The following is a 22840-nucleotide window of genomic DNA, read 5'->3' as shown; positions in this document are numbered from 1 at the left end:
GGCATTTCTTGTCCATTATATGAAGTTCTGATGACAGTCTCTTTTATTGTATTGTGCCTTGACCACGCACTATACATCACTTAGCTCTGAAATGGACATGTTCAGGAAACAGGGCCAGGAGGGACCCTGTGTTTCAACAGCAATACGTTTACAAACGAGGTCTCATGACAGGGTCTTGCTCAGAGGATTTCTATGGAAGCCTCATCCCACCTACTGCTATCATCCTTACTAACTTGAATTTACAAAAGGGACTCTTTTTGACCAGAGGCTTGGGGTCTGTAGCTGCCTTCTAGCCAGCTGATGCCGGCTGGTCCACACAGGCAGGATCACACCCATTTTTTTGTTTTCTTATTTATTTCTGAATAGCTTAGCATACTGCCTGTGTGCCTGGCATTGTGCTGACCACTTTTTGTCAACTTACTGAATCCTCACAACCCTTGGAGGTATTGATACTATTGTTATCCAGGTTATACAAAAGGGGGAAACTGAGGCACAGAGCAGCGAAGTCCCTTGCCCAAGGTTACCCAACCGTAAAGTGGCAGATCTGGGATTTGAACCCATGCAGCCTGGGCTCTTAACACTGAACTACTTTCCTGCCATTTATTAAAGAGCCACAAACCAGGCCAGGCACCATGGCTCACGCCTGTAATCCCAGCACTTTGGGAGGCCAAGGCGGGTGGATCACCTGAGGTCAAGAGTTCTAGACCAGCCTGGCCAACATGGTGAAACCCTGTCTCTACAAAAATACAAAAAGAAGTACCTGGGCATGATGGCAGGTGCCTAGTAATCCCAGCTACTCGGGAGGCTGAGGCAGGAGAATCCCTTGAACCCGGGAGGCAGAGGTTGCAGTGAGCTGAGATCGCACCATTGGAGATCGCACTCCAGCCTGGGCAACAGAATGAGACTCTGTCTCAAAAAAATAAAATAAAATAAAATAAAATAAACAGCCACAAACCCCAAAAGGTCTGCCATTCCCCCAGGGCCCCAGGCCACCCCACAATCTATTGTCATTGTAGGTTGTGAAATATACTGAATGTCACCCCAACCATGAGCCATGGGGAAGATTCCGTTTCTCTCATTGCAACATTTATGCAACATGAACCATCTGTTGGGGGTCTTCGTAAATCACCTTTTATCCCGTGAGGCAGGTACTGTTAAGACCATTTTACAGGTGACAAAACTGAGGCCAGTGGTGCCGAGTCACCTGCCTGTGGTCACCCAGCCAATACAGGACGGCTTGGAATCCCAAGCACCCCCGCCCTGCTGTCTGACCCCCAAAACCCACCCTCTGTTTTCCATTCTGGCTTCTTTCTTTCAGCATCTTGGCGACAGTTGGGACGGAGTTTGACCTACGGACGCTGAGGGCAGTTCGAGTGCTGCGGCCGCTCAAGCTGGTGTCTGGAATCCCAAGTGCGTGAGTTTCCGACCCTGACAAGGGGTTCGCTCACAGGCCCCAGGAGCCCTCAGTTTCCCCTATGCAGAGCATCTCAGGAGGCCACATCCTGCCACCAGCCTGTGTGAGGGCAGTCTCTTCTTTGGGACTCCCTATAGGGGACCCCCTAGGAATATGACTGTAGCTCCCCATGAGCTCCTGAAAGCAAGCTAGGAGCCACACCCATTTATTGAGCACCTACTGTCTACTATCAGGAGCCATGCTAAGCACCACATGTGATCTCATTCAGTACTCACAGCCCTATGAAGTCGATAGGACTGATGTCTCTATTTTATGGAGGGGGAAACTGAGGCTCAGAGTGGCTGAAACATTGGAGCAGGGTTTTGTGGCTGAGAAGTGGCAGAACTAGGAGTGAGCAAGTGTGACTCCAAGCCTGGGCCGTACCACTGGTGGCAATGACCATTCCCATTTACTGAGTGCCTGTTGCATACAGGGCACTGCAGAAGGACTTTACATGAATTACCTTATTTCATCCTCACAGTCACCCAGCGAACACCCATTTTACAGATGAGAAGGTTGAGGCTCAAGGAGGTTAAATTACTCACCTGAATTCTTAGAGTGGACAGTAACGAGCTCTAAAATTCATACTCATTCCTTGCTGCTTTCTCATTCTCCACAGATACATCTAGTCCCCGTTTAAGGGTGGCTGCCATATGCAGGGTCAAAATTAAGTATAGGTTGAGCCAAAAAAAATGTAAAAAGCAAAAATAAAACAGGGCTGTCTGTCCCTTTTCTATCTTCTTGTCTTGGTTAATAATAATAATTTAGCCAGGCATGGTGGCTCATGCCTGTAATTCCAGCACTTTGGGAGGATCACTTGAGGCCACAAGTTCAAGACCAGCCTGGGCAACATTGTGAGACCCCAATGTCTACAATTTTTTTTTTTTTTTTTTTTTTTTTTAGAAATTAGCCAGGTTGGCTGGGCACAGTGGCTCACACCTGGAATCCCAGCACTTTGGGAGACTGAAGCGGGCAGATAGATTGAGCTTAGGAGTTTAAGACCAGCCTGGGCAACATGGCGAAACCCCGTCTCAAAAAAAAAAAAAAAAATTAGCAGGCATGATGGTGTACACCCGTAGTCCCAGCTACTTAAAAGGCTGAGGCAGGAGGATCTGAGCCCAGGAGGTCAAGGCTACGTTGAGCTGTGATAGCACCACTGCACTCTAGCCTGGGCAACAGAGTGAGACCTTGTCTCAAAAAAACAGACAACAAAAAGTTTAAAAACAATTTATAGGCTGGGTGCAGTGATCATGCCTGTAATCCTAGCACTTTGGGAGGCCAAGGCGGGTGGGTGGATCACCTGAAGTCAGGAGTTCGAGACCTGCCTGGCCAAAATGGCGAAACCCCGTCTCTACTAAAAATACAAAAATTAGCCAGACGTGGTGGCGGGCATCTATAATCCCAGCTACTCGGGAGACTGAGGCAGGAGAATCACTTGAACCTGGGGGGCAGAGGTTGCAGTGAGCTGAGATCACGCCACTGCACTCCAGCCTGGATGAAAGAGTGAAACTCCGTCTCAAAAAAAGAAAAAAAAAATTAAAAAGCACTTACTATATGCCAGACATTATTCTAAGTATTTCCATTTTTTTAAAGTCCTTTATCCTCCCAACAAGCCTGTGAAGTAGTCTCTTTTATTATCACCATTTTACATTTTATTGGCTTCATTCTTCAGGCTCATTGCTACTAAGGTTTAAAGAGTAAGATTTCCCAGAGGATCACCAGCAGGGTCTTTTTGTAGAAAGAAGACACTTCTACCCAAGGTCTCTGCAAGATCCCAGCAGATGCCTGCATCATATTAAATTAAGAGCCATCCCAAATCTAACAGTCAAAAGAGCCAGGTGCAGTGGCTCACACCTGTAATCCCAGCACTTTGGGAGGCCAAGGCAGGACGATTGCCTGAGGCCAGGAGTTCAAGACCAGCCTGGGCAACAAAGCGAGACCCTGTCTCTAAAAAAAAAATACAAAAACTAGCCAGGTGTGGTAGTGTGTACCAGTAGTCTCAGCTACAGGAGGGAGACTGAGATGGGAGGATCGCTTAAGCCTGGGAGTTTGAAGCTGCGCTGAGCTGTGATGGTGCCACTGCACTCAGCCTGGGCAACAAAGTGAGACCCTGTCTCAAAAAATATATATATTATAATAGCAATAGTAACAAGAGTCTCTGTTTAATGACTGCCTATGACTTACTAGGTACTTCACTGTGTATGAACTCTCTCATTTAATCCTGTGAGGGAGGTACTGTTCTAGTCCCCCAGTTATAGATGGAGAAGCTGAGGTTTGTAATTCACTAGTAAGTGGTTGACTAGGTCAGGTTCCCTTGAAGCGGATACTTAGGTAGGTGTTCAGATGCACCTGCTTTATTGGGGGGATGGCTCTTGGGAGAGACAGCAGGAGATCAGCAGGGTGGGGCTGGGGAATGGATAGAGCAGGGATGCAATTTCAGCTGGAGTGTGTGTGACACCAGAGTTGTCCTCCAACGCATGACAAGGATGCTGGCCTTTTGTACTTCTGTGGTCAGTCACTGCGGATGGGAGGTAGAGACGCAGTAGCTCCCAGGTGAGATAGCTTTAGATCACCAAGGGTAATTCTACTAAGAAGAGGGCCAGCTGGGAGGCATTAGCAACCAACATCCATAGCAGCTGGAGGGCAGGTACACCAGAAAGAAAATGGGATCTTGGCCGGACACCAAGAGTATCCAGCACCTTAACCACTGCACTGCACTGCATCTGTTAGCACCCACATTACATTTTTAAGCCCTTGGAGTGGCATGGCCCCTCGAGCTCTCCTGACAGTTTCCCTCTCTTACTGTGGTGTCCATCCATCAGGAGCCATGGGAAGTTCCTCCAATCAAGAAGCAAAGCCTCAAGCTATATGTTTGAACCTTCATTTTGACCATAGATTTTCCTACTAGATACCATAGTGGTTACAAACATGGGATGTTGTCATCGTTCAGACCTGAGTTAATAGCCTCAAGAAAAAAATGGTAGTGGAACCAGGCATGGTGAAGTGTGCCTCTAGTCCCACCTACTCGGGAGGCTGAGGCAGGAGGCTCGCTTGTGCCCAGGAGGTCAAGGCTACAGTGAGCCGTGATCATGCCACTGTATTCCAGCCTGGGTGACAGAGCAAGCCCATCTCAAAAAAAAAGCCAATGATGGGCAAAGAAATACTAACTAAGGCTCTTGCTCTGTCGCCAGGCTGGAGTGCAGTGGTGCAATCACAGCTCAGTACAGCCTCAGCCTCCCCAGACTCAAGCAATCCTACCATCTCAGCCTCCCAAATAGCTGGAACTCAAGGCACACAGCACCATGCCCAGTTGATTTTTTTGTATTTTGTAGAGACAGGGTTTCACCACGCTGCTCAGCTGGTCTCAAACTACTGGGTTCAAGTGATCCACCTGCCTCAGCCTCTCAAAGTGCTGGGATTACAGGTGTGAGCCACCACGCCTGGCCAGCTATTATTACTATGAACATTCTTCGAGTCTTTAACAACAGTGGAACTTTTAATGTAGGATGCGAATTTCAGTATTAACCCCTTCCTCTCCCAAAAGGATTTGAAGCCCAGACTAATTCAGCCACCATGAATGAACCATTTTTTAGATGAGAGGCTACTGGAGGCTGAGCTTGGTAGGATAAGAGCTTGCATGGGGTCCCTGATTGATGACAATACCCCCAGATTTAGGTCTTTAGATGCCCAGTTGGGTGTGTCTTCTGTTCCACTGTGTCCCTTCAGGGACTGTTCCCTGCCTTCTCTTTTTTTGAGACGGAGTCTCGCACCATCACCCAGGCTGGAGTGCAATGGCGCGATCTCGGCTCACTGCAAGCTCCGCCTCCCAGGTTCACGCCATTCTCCTGCCTCAGCCTCCAGAGCAGCCAGGACTACAGGTGCCCGCCACCAGGCCCGGCTAATTTTTTTGTATTTTTAGTAGAGACGGGGTTTCACCTTATTAGCCAGGATGGTCTCGATCTCCTGACCTCGTGATCTGCCCGCCTTGGACTCCCAAAGTGCTGGGATTACAGGCATGAGCCACCGCACCTGGCCCCCTGCCTTCTTATTCACCACCATCTTTCTGAATTGGGTTGCTCAGAACAGAGAAAGCAACATCAGCACATGGGCAAACATGGGGCTTCGTGGCAGATGGACCTGGGTTCAAATCCTAGTTCTGCCTTTTTTTTTTTTTTTTTTTTGAGACAGAGTCTCGCTCTGTCACCCAGACTGGAGTACAGTGGCGTGATCTTGGTTCACTGCAACCTCTGCCTCCCAAGTTCAAGCAATTCTCCTTCCTCAGCCTCCCAAGTAGCTGGGATTACAGGCGCTGGCCACCATGCCCAGATAATTTTTTGTATTTTTAGTAGAGATGGGGTTTCACCATGTTGGCCAGGCTGGTCTTGAACTCCTGACCTCAGGTAATCTGCTGGCCTCGGCTTCCCAAAGTGCTGGGATTACGGGGATGAACCGCCGCGCCCTGCCTAGTTCTGCCATTTCTTGTGCATTCTCTGGGTGAATCACAGCATCTCTGTTAGCCGTGCTTCCCACTTCTGTAAAATGGGAGTGACTACATATATGGCCACCTCAGGGGTTTGTCGCTAGAAGCCAGTGAAATAATGTTGACTCTGGTTCCTTGGGGTTGAAATTGGGACCACCCACCGCTTTCCTACCCAGAGCAGCAACCAGCCTATGTGGCAGCCTTTTATGAATGAGGAAAAGACACCGCCTCTTAGCAGAAAAAAAAAATTAAGAAAATGGCTCCCTCTTCTGGGTGCAAGTTGCCCAACACCCAGGAATATGGCTCCAAAAGCAATGGATTCCCACCCCTTTCTTGCCCAAAAGATCATCAAATGGAACAGCATGTCAAATACCTTTATTAAATACTTTAAAGTTGGCTGGGCTCGGTGGCTCACGCCTGTAATCCCAGAACTTTGGGAGGCAGAGGCGGGAAGATCGCTTGAGGTCAGGAGTTTGAGACCAGCCTGGATAACATAGTGAGACCCTGTCTCTATAAAACATATATATATATTTCTTTGAGACAGGGTCTTGCTCTGCTGCCCAGGCTGGAGTGCAGTGGCACTGTAGTGCACTGCAGCCTTAACCTCCTGGGCTCAAGTGATCCTCCTGCCTCAGTCGCTAGAGTAGCTAGGACTACAGGCATTGCACCATCATGCCTGGCTAATTAAAATAAATAAATAAATAAATAAATAAATAAATACTTTAAAGTTAAAAGTGCTTTTTAAAAAATAATAAGGCTGGGCGCGGTGGCTCATGCCTGTAATCCCAGCACTTTGGGAGACCGAGGCAGGCGGATCACGAGGTCAGGAGATCAAGACCATCCTGGCTAACACGGTGAAACCCCGTCTCCACTAAAAATATGAAAAATTAGCTGGGCGTGGTGGTGGGCGCCTGTAGTCCCAGCTACTTGGGAGGCTGAGGCAGGAGAATGGTGTAAACCTGGGAGGCAGAGCTTGCAGTGAGCCGAGATGGCACCACTGCACTCCAGCCTGTGCGACAGAATGAGAATCTGCCTCAAAAAAAATAAAAAATAAAAAAATAATAATAGGGGCCAGGTATGGTGGCTCACACCTATAATCCTAGCACTTTAGGAGGCTGAGGAGTTTGAGTGCTTGGAGGCCAGGCGTTTCAGGCCAGCCTGGGCAACATAGCAAGACCCCATCTCTACAAACAAGTTTTAAAATTTAGCCAGGCATGGTGGTGCATGCCTGTAGTCCTAGCTATTCCAGGGACTGAGGCAGGAGGATCGCCTGAGCCCAGGAGGTTGAGGCTGCAGTGAGCTATGATTGTGCCACTGCACTGCCGCCTGAGCAGCAATGCAAAACCCTGTCTCAAAGGAAAAAAAAAACCTAGGAAGGGTTGTTCCTATGATAAGGATCAGCCTCCGTGTGGTGCTTCCTTCACCATTGCCCAATCCCCAGGCTCCTGGGTGCTTGAGGTTCCCTCGGGAACACATCTGCTCTGTTTGGGAGAGACCTTGGCGTCTTGGTGGTGGGGTTTGGGGGTACTTGCTCATGGGCTTATGGGGCCTCTCTCTGTGTCCCCCCAGGTTTACAAGTCGTCCTGAAGTCGATCATGAAGGCGATGATCCCTTTGCTGCAGATCGGCCTCCTCCTATTTTTTGCAATCCTTATTTTTGCAATCATAGGGTTAGAATTTTATATGGGAAAATTTCATACCACCTGCTTTGAAGAGGGGACAGGTAGGTCCACGGAGCATGATGTGTCTTTCCAGTTTTCTCCTTCACAGACAAGCTCTTGGGAGGATTAGGCAGGGGTGTGCTTCTTTCTCCTGGCAGCTGGGAGGACCGTCTCCTTCAGAGAGCACTGCAGGAGAGGCAGTGGGTGAAATAGCCTCTGAGATCTTAGCTGTTGAAAGGGTTGGGGTTCCACAGAAGGTGACCCAGCAGAGAAAGAGTTTATTTGGAAATGATCCCAGGAAGCACCATCAGGAGAATGAGGAAGTGAGCAGAGAAAGGAAGGGATCTGTTAAAGGGTGTGCTACCAAGCGGGTTATCACTTACAACTGGGACTGGATCCCCCTGGGCACCTCTGGGAGACAGCAAAGAACACACAACTCAGCTGGGCATGGTGGCTCACGCCTGCAATCCCAGCACTTTGGGGGGCCGAGGGGGGTGGATCACCTGAGATCAGAAGTCAGAGACCATCCTGGCCAACATGGTGAAACCCATCTGTACTAAAAAATACAAAAATTAGCTGGGTGTGGTGGCAGGCACCTGTAGTCCCAATTACTCAGGAGGCTGAGGCAGGAGAATCACTTGAACCTGGGAGGCAGAAGTTGCAGTGAGCCAAGATCACACCACTGCACTCCAGCCTGGCGAAAGAGCGAGACTCCATCTCAAATAAATAAATACAAATATAAATAAAAAAAGAACACACACCTCAGAGCCGTCCCAGCCAAGGGGCAAGGGAGCTGGGGTATTTATACACTGGCTTCTTTCTGACATCGGTGAGGACTGCTCCTAGAGTGGGAATTAATGCCTGGCACATCTGGCTGAGTGGAACAGGTATTCTGAGTGCTTTCAGACCTCAACCAGTCCTGACTTCTAAAGCAAGCAAGAAGTGGGGAGAGTTGGGCCAGAAAAGGGTTATTGCCTAAATGCATTGTGAGTGGTACCTTGTGGAAGGTGAGAGTACTGGATGAGTCCTCCTCGTCTCCCCCAACCCCCAGGATGTGCCAGAGATACCCCAATTGGGAGTCCTGACACCAGCCAATCAGAACCTAGCACTCAGCAGCGTTCTGCCCCTCCCTGACTATGCCCACATTAACCCTTCAGTGGCTGGGTCTGGGGGTGGGGTGAGCCCCGGAAAAGCCAGGCAGCCCAGAGACACTCTCCCAGGGCTCAGCTCTGAACCAGCAGTGTGGAAGCAGTGTGTCTGCCACGATCCACACTCAGGAACCAAATAGCCCTTGGATACGTTTTCAGTTAAATCTTTGCCTGTCCAAACTCTAGCTGCTTGCTCTCTAAAGCTCCAGAATGAAATGGAATCAAGTAGGAAAAGATGCCTTCAGTATTTCAATATTTGGACCACTGGCCATCTGGGTGCAGACAGACTGAATGGCAGCTCTGGTTCTGATGATTTGGGTCAAGGGAGCTGTGAATTGAAGGAGTGGATAGAAGGAATCAAGAAGCCCAAAGGGGAACCCAGGTGGGCAGAGAAAGAGGTTTCAGGCCCCTTATTTGGGAAAGGCAGCCACAGAAGAAGATTCTGTCTGGGAGTGGATTTCCACCCACCCTCTCCACCCAGTGACCCCCAAGTGGATCCGCAGAGGCAGCCCCTGAGCCCTCCCTCCCCACTCCTCCCCAGGCGGGAGGGAAAACCCACTGGGGAAGGTTTATTTGCAATGGTTGGAGGTTTGGGGTTTTTTGTGGGTTTTTTTGGTTTGGTTTTTTTTTTCCTCTTTTTCTCTTGCTCCTCTTGTCTCCTTCTCTCCTGGGCTTGTGAAGTTTGCTCAATATGGAATGTCCTAATTATTTCTTTCTCTGATGAAGAAGGTGTTAATTGAGGCAGAGCTATTTCTGCTCCTGGCCTCGTCACCCAGGCGGAAATGCGAGAGAGAGAGAGAGAGAGAGAGAGAGAGAATGAATATGGGGCAGGGCCTCTTGGAAAAATCAGCCGTGAGCAGAGAAACCAGGACTCCTGGATGCTAGGTTTCTGTGAGGTTTTATTTTAGACTAGCTAAAGGAGAAGAGGCCATGGGGTTGGCTTGGGTCCGAGTGGGGTTTTGAGGGGACAGATGTGGGTGGTACCACCAGAGGGGAAGAAGCCTCGATTTAGGAGAAAGACTGAAAAGCTAGCTCACGATTAAAAATATAAGACGTGTGAGTAAGAGACAGATATATACAGACACCCAGGCAGTGGGTTAATTTTAAAATGTATTTATAACCGAATTCCTCAGACACTCTGGACGCTTGTTTTTCTAGAAGCAACGCTCAGAGTGTTTCGTGTCGGTGGTTGGGGGGTTGAGGGGGATTGCAAAGCTGCTAAAGATAGACCCGTTTTCAGTAGCATTCCTCAGTGTCGGGAGCCCAGTTCCTGTGCGCCCAGCACCGTGCCAATCACTTAGAAGGAAGCAAAGATAAAGTGGAAGGCTTCCTGCTTTCTAAGAGCTTCCAAAATAGAGGAAACAAGACCCCTCATTTGCAGCCATTTTTAACGGTGAAGGCTAATGTGTGATTATACCCACGTCCCCCTAAATGTGAAAATTCAGTAGCTATTGTATGCCTGAAAGGGGCCAGGTGCAGTGGCTCACACCTGTAATCCTAGCACTTTGAGAGGCTGAGGTAGGAGTATCCCTTGAGGCCATTAGTTTGAGACCAGCCTAGGCAACATAGCAAGACGCTGTCTCTGCTAAAATAAAAATTTAAAAATTGGCCGGGTGCAGTGGCTCATGCCTGTAATCCCAGCACTTTGGGAGGCCGAGGCAGGCGGATCAAAAGGTCAGGAGTTCAAGACCTGCCTGGCCAACATAGTGAAACCCCGTCTCTACTAAAAATACAAAAAAAGAAAAAAAATTAGCCAGGCATGGTGGCGTGTGCCTGTAGTACCACATACTTGAGAGGCTGAGGCAGGAGAATCACTTGAACCTGGGACATAGAGGTTACAGTGAGCCGAGATCATGCTACTGCACTGCAGCTTGGGCAACAGAGTGAGATTTCTTCTCAAAATAAAAAAATTTAAAAATTAGCCATGAGTGGTGGTACATGCCTGTAGTCCTAGCTACTCAGGAGGCTGAGGAAGAAGGATCACTTGAGCCCAGGAATTGGAGGCTGTGAGGCTGCAGTAAGCTATGATGGAGCCTGCACTGCAGCCTGGGTGACAAAGTGAGACCCTGTCTCAAAAAAAAAAGAGAGAGAGAGAGAAATGAAAGAAGGAAGGAAGGGAGGGAGGGAGGAAGGGAGGGACTGGGGCTGTATTAACTGGGCTACACAAAGAGGCTACATGGAGGGTGGGAATTGAGCCAGACTTGGACATGGCGTGGAGACAGAGAAGATTCCAGGCACAGGTGCCATGCTAAACGATAGTTCTCATTTATTATAGGAACCCATGGATTTATTTTGTTCTCTGCTCTGAGCCTTATGTTTAAAAGATTTTTGCCTTCCAACCTGTATTTATCGAATAATAGTTCATGTACCAAGTCCAGCATAAGTGAGGAAGGCGTTTCCAACAACTTAAGTTCATGGCGAGGCTAGACTTGGAGTTTCTATTCAGCCAGAGCTTGAAAGGCCAACAATATTCATTCATTCAGCATTGGTTTATTTCCCTCTGCTGTGTGCTCAGTCAAGGGAGCAGAGAATTGGTGCTGCAAAGTCTGTAGCACATACATTGAGAGATATTTTTGTTGAGTAGGAAGCTTGAGTTTACACACACTCAGCTGTTTGTTTTCTTGTCCGACAATGCCACGGTCGTCTTTGAAAACCTTCAAAAGCATCGCTCACAGAATAAGGTCCTCTCAGACCCGCTGTGCTGGTAAAAAGAGGACACTCCCAGGATGTGAGCTTTCCTGCCTCCCTACCCCATCAATACCTTAAGATTTGGACTGACCTTTTAGCGTTCAGCCTGACTGCCACCTCCCCAGGAAGCTGTCTTTGGTTTCCAGCAAGAGGGGTGTCTATTGGCACGTTTCTCTCTCCTTGTGGCATTTTCACAGCCTGCCTCCTGCTATTTGGGGAGAAAGCTCAGCTCCTGTTCCTTACCCTTAGGCAAGGGTGGGAACTGTGTGTACTGGTGTCCCTCACCCCCAGAACAGCTCCCTGAGCCCAGTACATCCCAAGAAGAAAAAAATCAGCAAGGCTTATAGGAGAATAACACAACGCGCTTGACAAATTTGTCCTAATGGATGTCGGAAGAAGGCTGCACTTACCAGCTGCACTGTGCACACGGCACATTTACTAAAACTGACTATATTATGGACCATAAAGTTTGTCTCAACAGAGGTCAAAAAGCTGAAAAAAATACAAATATAAAACATATTTTCTGACCATAATGCAATTAAGCTGGAAATCAGTAACAAAAACAGAACTCTAAAAGTGTTTGCAGATTAAGAGACATGCCTCTCATTTACGGATGAAATGATATGATGTCTGAGCTTTGCTTTAAAAATATTCTAGGCTGGGCGCGGTGGCTCACGCCTGTAATCCCAGCACTTTGGGAGGCCGAGGTGGGTGGATCACTTGAGGTCAGGAGTTCGAGACCAGCCTGGCCACTATGGTGAAACCCCATCTCCACTAAAAATACAAAAATTATCCAGGTGTGGTGGTGGCCACCTGTAATCCCAGCTACTTGGGAGCCTGAGGCAGGAGAATCCCTTGGACCTGGGAGTCGGAGATTGTAGTGAGCTGAGATCATGCCATTGCACTCCAGCCTGGGTGACAGAATGAGACTTTGTCTCAAAAAAAAAAAAAAAAAAAAAAAAATTCTAGGGGCAAGGCAAAGTGTTTGGAGGGGATACAGATGAATAGATGAAACAAAATTGGCCAGAAGTAAGTAGATAAGTGTCTAAATTGGTGATAGGTACATGGTGAATCATTATACTGTTCTATACTTCTCTCTCACTCTCTCTCTCCCCCCTTCTCTCCCTGTCTCCCTCTCCCCTCTGTCTTTATATATATACACACATACACCTAATAAGTTTTTTAAAAAAACAAATACATCTAAATTACCCATAGGTCAAAGAAGAAATAATAATGGAAATTAGAAAATATTTTACTTGATCAATAATGATAATGCATGACAAAATTTTGGGATGCAGGTAAAGCCACACTTAAAGGCAATTTATAGCCTTGAAGGCAATTAATCCATCCATCTCAAAAGTTTAGGAAAAGAATAGAAAAAAAAAACACATGGAAAACAGAAAGAGAAAAGTAGTAAAGCTCAGAGAAGAAATTAATCAATAGAAAACAAATAATAGACCCACAAAGCCAAACATTGATCTCTTTGAAGACTGATCACGTTTGTCCCAATAGTTATTCATTCCAACAGCACTGTAGAGTCACTGGTCCCTATTTCTTAGAGCTGGTTTTCCCTGCTCCTTCCCCTGACTTTTCTCCCCTTCCCTTTTGTAGATGACATTCAGGGTGAGTCTCCGGCTCCATGTGGGACAGAAGAGCCCGCCCGCACCTGCCCCAATGGGACCAAATGTCAGCCCTACTGGGAAGGGCCCAACAATGGGATCACTCAGTTCGACAACATCCTGTTTGCAGTGCTGACTGTTTTCCAGTGCATAACCATGGAAGGGTGGACTGATCTCCTCTACAATGTAAGTGATGCTGGGACAGTGTGTATGGACAATCAGAGTCTCAGGGAGGTGGCCTCCTGGGACCAGTGAGACTCCAAGGCTGCAATGGAGGGACCCTGAGCTGGGGAAGGCAGCCCAAGGACAACACAGCCCCAGTGAAGCTGGCCTCTGAGGTTCAGGCTTTTGAAGATTACAGGGGCTCAAGAGCAGAACTCTAACTATAGGGCGTAGAAGTCTGTAGGGCCCCCAGATGCAACGTCATTTTTCATTGTGCAAGTGTTTAGATATAATTTTAGATTTTTGAATATGGAAAGGTTATATGATCCAAAAACCAACACAGATAAAAGATAGAGTAATATCTTTGGACGTAGGCAAGGGGGCCCTGCCCTTAGGCTCACCCAGCCCTTCTCCAGCTATACCACTCCCCGTGGGATGAGAAGTTCCTGGAGCCAAGGGGATGTGTCTACCAAGAGCTTGTGCCCCACTTTCTAGACCATGTTCTGAGTTACCAGGATCCTGGAATTCCCTGCCCATGGCCGGATTCCATGAACTTGCATGCAATTCTCATATGGATCTGTTCGTAACCCACCTGAGGGCCAAGGACATCTGAGGGGTGGCTGTTGACACAAATGTGGCCAGAGCTTGGATGTACAAGCTGGAATGCCCACACATATGTGTGGAGCCCCTCTGGCAGGACAGAGCCATGACTAAGAAGAGAGAGGGACAGGACAGGGCTGGCTCTCCCCACACCTTGACCCAGTGCAGATATCCGGATTCTAAATTCCACCCTGACCTTCCGAAGTGTAAAGAAAGGTATATTTGCAAAAGTAGAAGGACACAGCATGTTTTATTTAGTTACCTTTTAAATATTTCCCCGTAGTATGTGGTCTGCTTTTGTACTCTTGCCCTAGATCTTAAAAATATTAGGGATGTTTCTGGAAAGATGTATCCCTGCCCCCACTTGCATGCTATTTCCTCTCCCCACAATATGCAACCCCTTTAGTTCCTCAGAATATCCTTCCAATGTTTATTTATGCAATTATAATTATATGCATAATCAAATCTATATCCTCCCCCCTCTTTCTTATCCCAAGGAGTAGCATTCTATACATGCTGTTCAATTCTGTGATTTTTTTTCTCATAACCACACGTTCTAGAGATCTTTCCATTGCAGGACATGGACAGTCTCTTCACAGGTGCACACTAGTATGCCCAGCTAATTTTTGTAGAGACAGGGTTCTTCCGTGTTGCCCAGGCTGGTCTGGAACTCCTGAGCTCAAGCGATCCTCCCACCTCCGCCTCCCAAAGTGCTGAGATTACAGGCATGAGCCACCACGCCTGGCCTTCTGTATTCTTTTGCACAGCTGCATAGCGTTCTATTGTGTGGCTGTCCATAGTTTATTTGTTTGCCATTAAGAGAAATGCTTGACTGGCTTCCTGTCCACTGACATCGAACATGATGCTGCTCTGCCAGGAGCAATGTTGCACGTACCTCTTCATACCTTTGCAGATATAGCTAGGGGTTGGAGGGTCTCCATTCCCAGAAGTGGGATTGCAGGATCAAAGACTAAATGCATTTATAATTTTATTTTTGGGGAAGATTTTTGTTTTGTTTTTTTAGAGACAAGGTCTCCCTCTATCGTCCAGGCTGTAGCGGTGTAATCATAGTTCACTGCAGCCTTAAACTCCTGGGCTCAGGTGATCCTCCCACCCCGGCCTCCTGAGTAGCTGGGACCACAGGCACACACCACCATACCTAGCTAATTTTTAAGAACAATTTTATAGAGATGGGGTCTCACTATGTTTCCCAGGCTGCTCTCAGACTCCTGGCCTCAAGCAATCCTCCTGCCTCAGCCTCCCAAAGTGCTAGGATTACAGGTGTGAGCCACCGCACCCAGCCTAAATGCATTTATAATTTTGATAGATATTTAGGTGTGCAAGTTTTAAACCCCACTCTGTCCTCACCACAGTTCACCTTCCCTCACCTACTATGCAGGTAAGCAGTCCCCAGGCAGGTCACTTGTCAGCAGCTGGAATGGGGCAGAGCCAAGGATTCAGGATCAAACACAAGGATGCCACAAGTGTAGTGACCCCACAGAGCACCCTGGGGCTGCTCCATACACACAGCTCTGTTGACCAATGGAGGTCTCCTCTTCACCTGCCCTAAGGGCTGAAATTACCATTTAAGGTTAGGCCAGGGGTTGGCCTGCCCCGGGAGCAATACCTGGCTTCCTCCTCCTGTACATAGAGAAGCTGAACTTTCCTCTTGGTCTTAGTGTATGTTCCTTAACAACCCATTTATGCCTAGTGTTCCATTATTGGAATGCTAATCCTGTGGGAGTTATTTACATCCTGCTGCTCAAGGTCATCGCTAAGGTCTGATTTTTCACACACACACAAATTGCAACCTCTGGCATAAATGGGTTAAGGAATTTCCCCGCTTGTGGGTGGAGGGAGATTTGCAAAAACTCATCCTTGTAATCCTGATCAACAAAGGCCCGTTTTAGTTGGGAGTAGGCAGCAAAAGGAGCCACATGAACAGTTGCGCCTGTCACGCACTGCACAAGAATGTCATTCATATCATAGACAACATACGATTTCTACTGTTATCCTGATAATTTATTGACAGAAAGAAGGATGTGGGGAAGGGACATGGTGTTCTAATTTGCGTGAAAACCTCGTCTGAGTGTAGCATCTCTGGGAACAGGCGGCAGATCCGAGCTCAGGCCCTCTCTTGGCCCTCACCTGCAAACAGCTTGGACAAAGGGTCAGACCCAATTGGCTAAAACTCGCTGGGGAATTTTTATGGGTTCTAGGTTTTTACTTTGCAAGGCTGGTGTGAGAGGAGGCTCCAGCAGGAAATGAACCCTCCTGAGAGGGAAAGAGACTGGGAAATGGAGAAGGCTAGGGAACTCAGGGAGAGAATGGGAGTGGGGAATGGGAGCTGAAAAAAATTGTGAGCATAAAAAAGGGATATGTCACAGGGTTGGATGACCAGAGAAAGTGTCTGGGAGTTCAGATTAAGATGCTGGGGGTGTGCCCAGGGGTGGGACAGGAAGCGTGAATTTCCAGAGGGCTCGGTTATAAACATCATTGTCCAATGGGTGTTTGCCCTGGAAGCCTCTAAGCTTAGAGCTAAGCCACCTCTGGGGACACAAACTGAGTGGTTAAGAGCAGAGTCTCAGGTGTCAGCCTGTCTGGGTTCCTTCCGACTCTTCCACTTCCTTGCTGTGCAGCCTTTGGCAAGGTGCTTGGCCTCTCTGTGCCCCCATTTCCACATGTGCAAAACGAAGAGAAGCATAGTCCCACCTCATGAGGCATGAGGACTAAGTAAGGTGGATTTGCATGAAGTATTTAGAACTGATCTTGGCCCGGGGTGACCTCCGTGTAAGTCCAATTCCCCACCCTGAATGGTGTTCCTTTTAGAAATGTGCATGAATTTTTCATCATAACAGCTCCAGCAGCGCCTGAGGAAGTGGAGTGAGGTGTGAGAGGTCTTACTTTATTCCCCTCCCTGGCCCTGCTATTAACCACTAACTCAGAGTAGCTTTCTAGCACTTTCCACACATTTACATCCCACCCTCGTCCTTTGGTTAGCAGCGCATGCAATGATTTGGCCCTAATGTGAACCTAGAACACGGCTTCTCGCTCAGGGATGATTTCTGCCCCCAGGGGACAGTTGGCAGTGGCTGCAGACGTTTTTGGCTGTCACAACTGGATGGGAAGAAGGAGGATGCTATTGGCATCAAGTGGGTGAAGGCCATGGATGCTACTCAACATTCTACAATGCACAGCATCCCCCACCTCTGCCCCACCATAGAGAATGATCCAGGCCCAAATGTCAGTAAGGTTTCTGTCAGGAAACCCTGGGCCAGAAGACCAAGGTTCCTTGAGGACGGGGATGCCTTATACTGCAATCACCTGTCACTCTCTGCCTCTCTCTGGGGCTGCTGTGATCACCTGGCCTTCATGGACAACCCCTAGGAGCAGCCCCCAGCCAGTGCCTGGAGAAGTCAGTGGATAAATACCCCAGCTCCCTCCCCGTCGGGCATTTTGGTCTGCCCCGCATCTTTCCAGTGGGATCAGGCTCTGGTTGCCCGCAGTGCTAACCTGGTCATGTACACACCCTTCACTTGCCACCTTTCCTTCCTTGTCTGGTATTTCCTGGGATGAACTTTTAGATTTATTTCCTGGGGCTGCTATAATGAAGCACCACAGACTGGGTAGCTTAAAACAACAGGAATTTATGGTCTGACAGTTCTGGAAGCCAGAAGTCCAACCCCAAGATGTTAGCAGAGCTGACAACACGCCCCTCAAAAGCCTCCGGGGGAGGATCCTTCTTTGCTTCTTCCTGGCTTTTGCTGGTTTCCCACAATCTTTGGGAGTCCTTGGCTTCTAGAGTCTTCATTCTCCATTCCAGTCTTCTGTCTTCTAATAGCATCCTCCCAGCCTGGGCACAATGGCTTATGCCTGTAATCCCAGCACTTTGGGAGGCCAAGGTGGGCAGATCACTTGAGGTCAGGAGTTTGAGACCAGCCTGGCCAACATGGTGAAACCCCATCTCTGCTAAAGATACAAAAATTAGCCAGGCATGGTGGGCGGGTGCCTGTAATCCCAGCCACTTGGGAGGCTGAGGCAGGAGAATCACTTGAACCCGGGAGGTGGAGGTTGCAGTGAGCCGAGATCATGCCACTGCACTCCAGCCTGGGCGACAGAATGAGACTCCTTCTCAAAAAAAAAAAAAAAAAAAAAATAGCATCCTCCCTTGGTGTGTCTGTGTGTCTTCTCCTCTTCTTAGAAGGACATCAGTTGTATTGGATCAGAACCTACCCTATTCCAGTCCAACCTAATTTTAACTAATTACGTCTGCAATTACCCTATTTCCAAATAAGATCACATTCTGAGGTACCAGGGGGTTAGGACTTAAACATTTTTGTGTGTGTAGCAGGAGGACACAATTCCATTTATAACTCCTCCTAAATAAAACGACTTGCATGTGAACTCTTGTCTGGGGCTTCCCAAAGTGAGATAACCCCTTCTCCACCCCTAAAACAATCAGTAGCATCTTTCAGTGCCAGGGTGCAGGGGCTAAGGTGCCCATCTTTGAGTTTCTGCTGAGGAGGACACAGCTGCTGCGTTGGAGCACTCTTGGGTTCTGCCTTCGTGCCCAGCCGTCTCCCTTGGGCTAGCCCCATCCTGGGTCTGTCCTAGAATGCACCTCGATCTGTTTGGCCATAGGCAAGCAGAGTGTCTGGAAATCTTTGTCCTCCATGACTAGTGCTGGAGCCGAAGCCAGTGGGTGTGGCCTTGCCAGCCAACTCCATTTACCCAGCTCTGAACAAGCTAGTAGTTGGGATCAACAGAGAGTCCAGACAGTCGCTCCAAGCATCTTGGAATCCATGGACACAGATGTACCGCAGAGGCTGCCCACCTGGGTAGGCAGCCCTTTGTAAGATCCTAGCACCACATTTATTCTCTTAACATCCTTTCAGTTATCCAGTAATTATTTATTGAGCACCTACTGTGTGCCAGGCAATGACTAGGTGATTGGAGACACTGCAACGAAGAAGACAGACTAAAATCTCCACCCTGGTAGGAGAGACAGATGCAAACGGTAAACATGATAAATAATCACCCAGAAAACAGGAGACACTAAGCAAATGTGTATGTACTATGGGAAGCCCAATAGGAACAAAAGCTACACAAGAGAACAAGTGATGGGTGGTTCGCTAGTCTAGGTCAGGCAATCAGGGAGGGCTCCTCAGAGGAGGTGATGTTTGAGCAGAGAAGGAGGGAGCCAGGCAGATGTTTTGGAAAGAGCATTCTCAGCATGGAGAACAGTGGCAGCTCACCTACAGGATGTGTTTGATTCCCTTCCAGATTTTGTATTCGTTTCTTGTTTTTCTCCCTTGGCTTCCTGGTTTAAATGCCTTTTGAAGAAATCTAAGCTCAACTAATCAGCGATGCTGTTGAAGGTTTATATCAGGATATGCATCCCAGAGTTATTTACAAAATTAGAACAAAACTGGAAGCAATTGAAAGCCTGACAATAGGAGATCGGTTAAATACCGTATGGTCCTTCCGTATGATGGCATATTATGTCATCATTAAAAATCGTCTGCTGGGAGAATATTAAGGATACAGGGGAAAGGCTCACCATATAATGATGAGTGGGGGGTGCTGGGCGCAGTGGTTCATGCCTGTAATTCCAGCAATTTGGGAGTCTGAGATGGGTGGATCACTTGAGCCCAAGAGTTTGAGGCCAGCCTGGGCAACACAGTGAAACCCAATCTCTACAAAAAAAAATAATAATAATACAAAAATTAGCCAGGCATAGTGGCATACATCTGTAGTCCCAGCTACTCAGGAGGCTGAGACAGGAGGATGGGATCACTTGAGCCCTGGAGTCAGAGGTGGAAATAAGCCGTGATCACGCCACTGTACTCCAGCCTGGGCAACAGAGTGAAACCCTGTCAAAAAACAAAGAAAAAAAAATGATGAGTGGGAGAAACAAGTTTTTAAACAGGGATCAAGGAGGCCAGGCATGGTGGCTCACACCTATAATCCCAGCACTTTGGGAGGCCGAGGCAGGCAGATCACCTGAGGTCAGGAGTTTGAGACCAGCCTGGCCAATATGGCGAAACCCCGTCTCTACTAAAAATACAAAAATTAGCCAGGCGTGGTGGCACACGCCTGTAGTCCCAGCTACTCAGGAGGCTGAGGCAGAAGAATCACATGAACCTGGGAAACAGAGGTTGCAGTGAACTGAGATTACGCCATTGCATTCCAGCCTGGGCAACAAGAGCAAAACTACATCTCAAAAAACAATGTTTTTTAATTAGCCTGGTGTGGTGGTACATGTCTGTAGTTCCAGCTACTTGGGAGGCTGAGGCAGGAGGATTGCTTGAGCCCAGCAGTTCAAGGCTGCAGTGAGCTATGATCCTGCCACTGCACTCCAGCCTGGGCAACAGCAAGACCCCATCTCTTAAATAAACACATAAGTAAATAAATGATCATTTTTATTTTATTATTAAATACACAAGATAAATAAAAAACAGGCAAATCTTTCTTACAAAAGAATTCCATTTAAAGTATGTAAACTTCACTCCCTACTGCCCCAGGAGGTGGAGACTAATCTCCCCTACTTTGAGAGTGGGCTGGACTTAGTGACTCATTTCCGAAGAATAGAATAGGCAAAGGGGAAAATAGAAGTTTTATAGTGGAGGAACAGATAGATACCACTTTAACCAAATGATGAAGATTAGTATCCCCCAGGGACGTGGATATTATGTAACCCTTGATTTTATGCCTATATAGTGTTCTTCCCAAAAACTCATTATCCCAGTTTTTTGGGGTTTTGCTCTGTCTCCTAAGCTGGAGTGCAATGATGCAATCATAGCTCACTGCAGCCTCAAACTCCTGGTCTCAAGCGATCCTCCCACCTCAACCTCCTGAATAGCTAGGGCTATAGGCACACACCATCACGCCCAGCTAATTGTATTTTTTTGATAGAGACATGGTCTCACTACGTTGCCCAGGCTGGCCTTGAGCTTCTGGCCTCTAGTGATCCTTCCACCTCAGCCTCCAGAGTCACTGGGATTACAGGCATGAGCCACTGTGACCAGCCCAGAATTTTTTTTTTAAGGAGTTGTGATGTCATTTAAGAGATGTGATTCTTTATAACACATCAACAACAAGTCCCAGCGATGGGTTGGATAAGTCTTGGGATTTCATGGGAGTATTAAGCTTAAAAGACTTTGCATGATATCTGTGAACTATATGTGATTTCTGTTGGTGATGGGGGTCACTGATTCTGCAGTCTGCCACCTCCAATCATCATGGAAGAAAATGTTCCACTTCCAGTGAAAGTGAGAGGAAGTAAAGGGGTAATTATTTTCTATCTAAATTCACGAACTCCTTGAATTCTATCCACAAACCCCTAAGCATTTCCTCCCCAAGCTGAAACTGAGAGAATCTTGCCAGTGGCTTCTACAGTCACTGTGGCTGGAAAACCCCTCAGAGGAGGTGATAGTTTAGCAGGTAACTGGAGTTCTCACCATCCGTGTCTGGCTCAGCCCCCATCACAACCAGTTACCCAGCCCAAAATGTCAGTAGTACTGAGGTTGAGAGGCTCTGCTCTAGGAGGCCAAGCCTCTCAGAGGAGGGAGGATTGGGGTACTGGCTGGGCATCAAGGTGAACCTACCCCCTAAGAGCTTTGGGATGGTGTGAGTTTCTGTCCATACCCAAGGACTACAAATGCAGGTTTACCGGAAATTCTGTGCCAAAAGTGAGGTTCAACTCACTTCTAACTGCTACAGAACAAACCTCCATCAACATAGCCCATCTCTGCTCTTGACCTGGAGGCTCCAAGGTATCCATATGGCTCCCATGCCCACTAGACGGGCCTCTTCCCTGGACCTTCCTGGGCCAGAGCAGGCTCTGGGTAGCCTTGTGGAATCAAGATGGGTGATCGGCCACTTCCTCTGTGCCACCCTGTTCTGGCTACTTCCCTAGGCATCAGCCTGGGATTCCTTGATGGTAAAAATATAAAACCCTCTGAGCTAGGGCCTTTAATATCCCCATTTTACAGCGGAAGAAACTGAGTCCCAGAGCTGTGCACAATGATTGAGAGTCAGAATTCAGCTCTGTCTCACTCAGTGTCAACATCCTCAGATTCTGCCATTTATAGCCTCCCACAGCAAACAGGATTGAGGGCTGCTTCTCTGAGCTCAAGGGGATGGAATGGGGAACCCCTTGAGTACTGCAACAAAACTGTTTGCTGGAGACAGGAGCTGGTGGCTGTGTGTTGCTCTAGCGACAGGTGGCCTCATTTCACAGGGACCCCCTCACCATATGTGCCCCATGTGGCTCAGAAAAGCCAGAAATTGTCTCCACCCTCACAGGGGAAGGTCCCTGACCCCCTCTTTGCCAGCTGGGCCAAGGCAAATTGGGGTCACTTCATGGGGGACAGGACCTTCCCTCTCTTGGTTGCCCCCAAGGAGGGGATGTGGAGGGGCTGGTGACCTGGCAGGACCAGGGTGTCTTGAGTTAATTTGGGGCTGCCTTTAGCTGAGGGCTTCTGTGTGCCTGGCATCAGCTTTGCATTGTGTCTTGATCTGTAAAACAGCCCTGTGAGGAAAGATATTTTTAACCCTATCTTCCAGATGAGGAAACAGAGGCCCACAGGGGTGATGTGACCTGCCAAGGTCCCCTAGCCAAGAGTGACAAAGCCAGGGTTCACACACAGCTCTGGACACAATTCATTACCCTTCATCCATAGCTCTCTGACTCTTTCTTTTTCCCTCTCTCTCATTGTCTCTCTCTCTTTTTTTTTTTTTTTTTTTTTTTTTTTTTTGAGACAGAGTCTCACTCTGTCACCCAGGCTAGAGCGCAGTGGCGTGATCTCGGCTCACTACAACCTCCATCTCCTGGGTTCAAGCGATTCTTGTGCCTCAACCTCCCAAGTAGCTGGGATTACAGGCACGTGCCACCACACCCAGCTAATTTTGGGGGGTTTTGTTTTGTTTTGAGATGGAGTCTTGCTCTGTCACCAAGCTGGAGTACAGTGGTGCAATCTCGGCTCACTGCAGCCTGTGACTCCCAGGTTCAAGTGATTCCCCTGCCTC

At 48.0% G+C, this 22840-nt stretch overlaps 1 protein-coding gene across 5 annotated transcripts in view; it reads left to right on the top strand.

Moving 5' to 3' along the window:
* Positions 1–22840, top strand: part of CACNA1A (calcium voltage-gated channel subunit alpha1 A) — a 409889-nt gene that overhangs the window by 242960 nt on the left and 144089 nt on the right. For all 5 annotated transcript variants that reach the window (XM_054538644.2, XM_054538643.2, XM_054538645.2 and 2 more), the window contains 3 exons: positions 1319–1410; positions 7503–7655; positions 13041–13234. In XM_054538644.2, coding sequence (XP_054394619.2) covers positions 1319–1410; positions 7503–7655; positions 13041–13234 — 439 coding nt within the window. The remainder of the gene's footprint in view (positions 1–1318; positions 1411–7502; positions 7656–13040; positions 13235–22840) is intronic.

This window comes from Pongo abelii, chromosome 20 (assembly GCF_028885655.2).
Source record: "Pongo abelii isolate AG06213 chromosome 20, NHGRI_mPonAbe1-v2.0_pri, whole genome shotgun sequence".
NCBI classification, from domain to species: domain Eukaryota; kingdom Metazoa; phylum Chordata; class Mammalia; order Primates; family Hominidae; genus Pongo; species Pongo abelii.
This window is presented reverse-complemented; position numbering and strand designations above follow the sequence as displayed.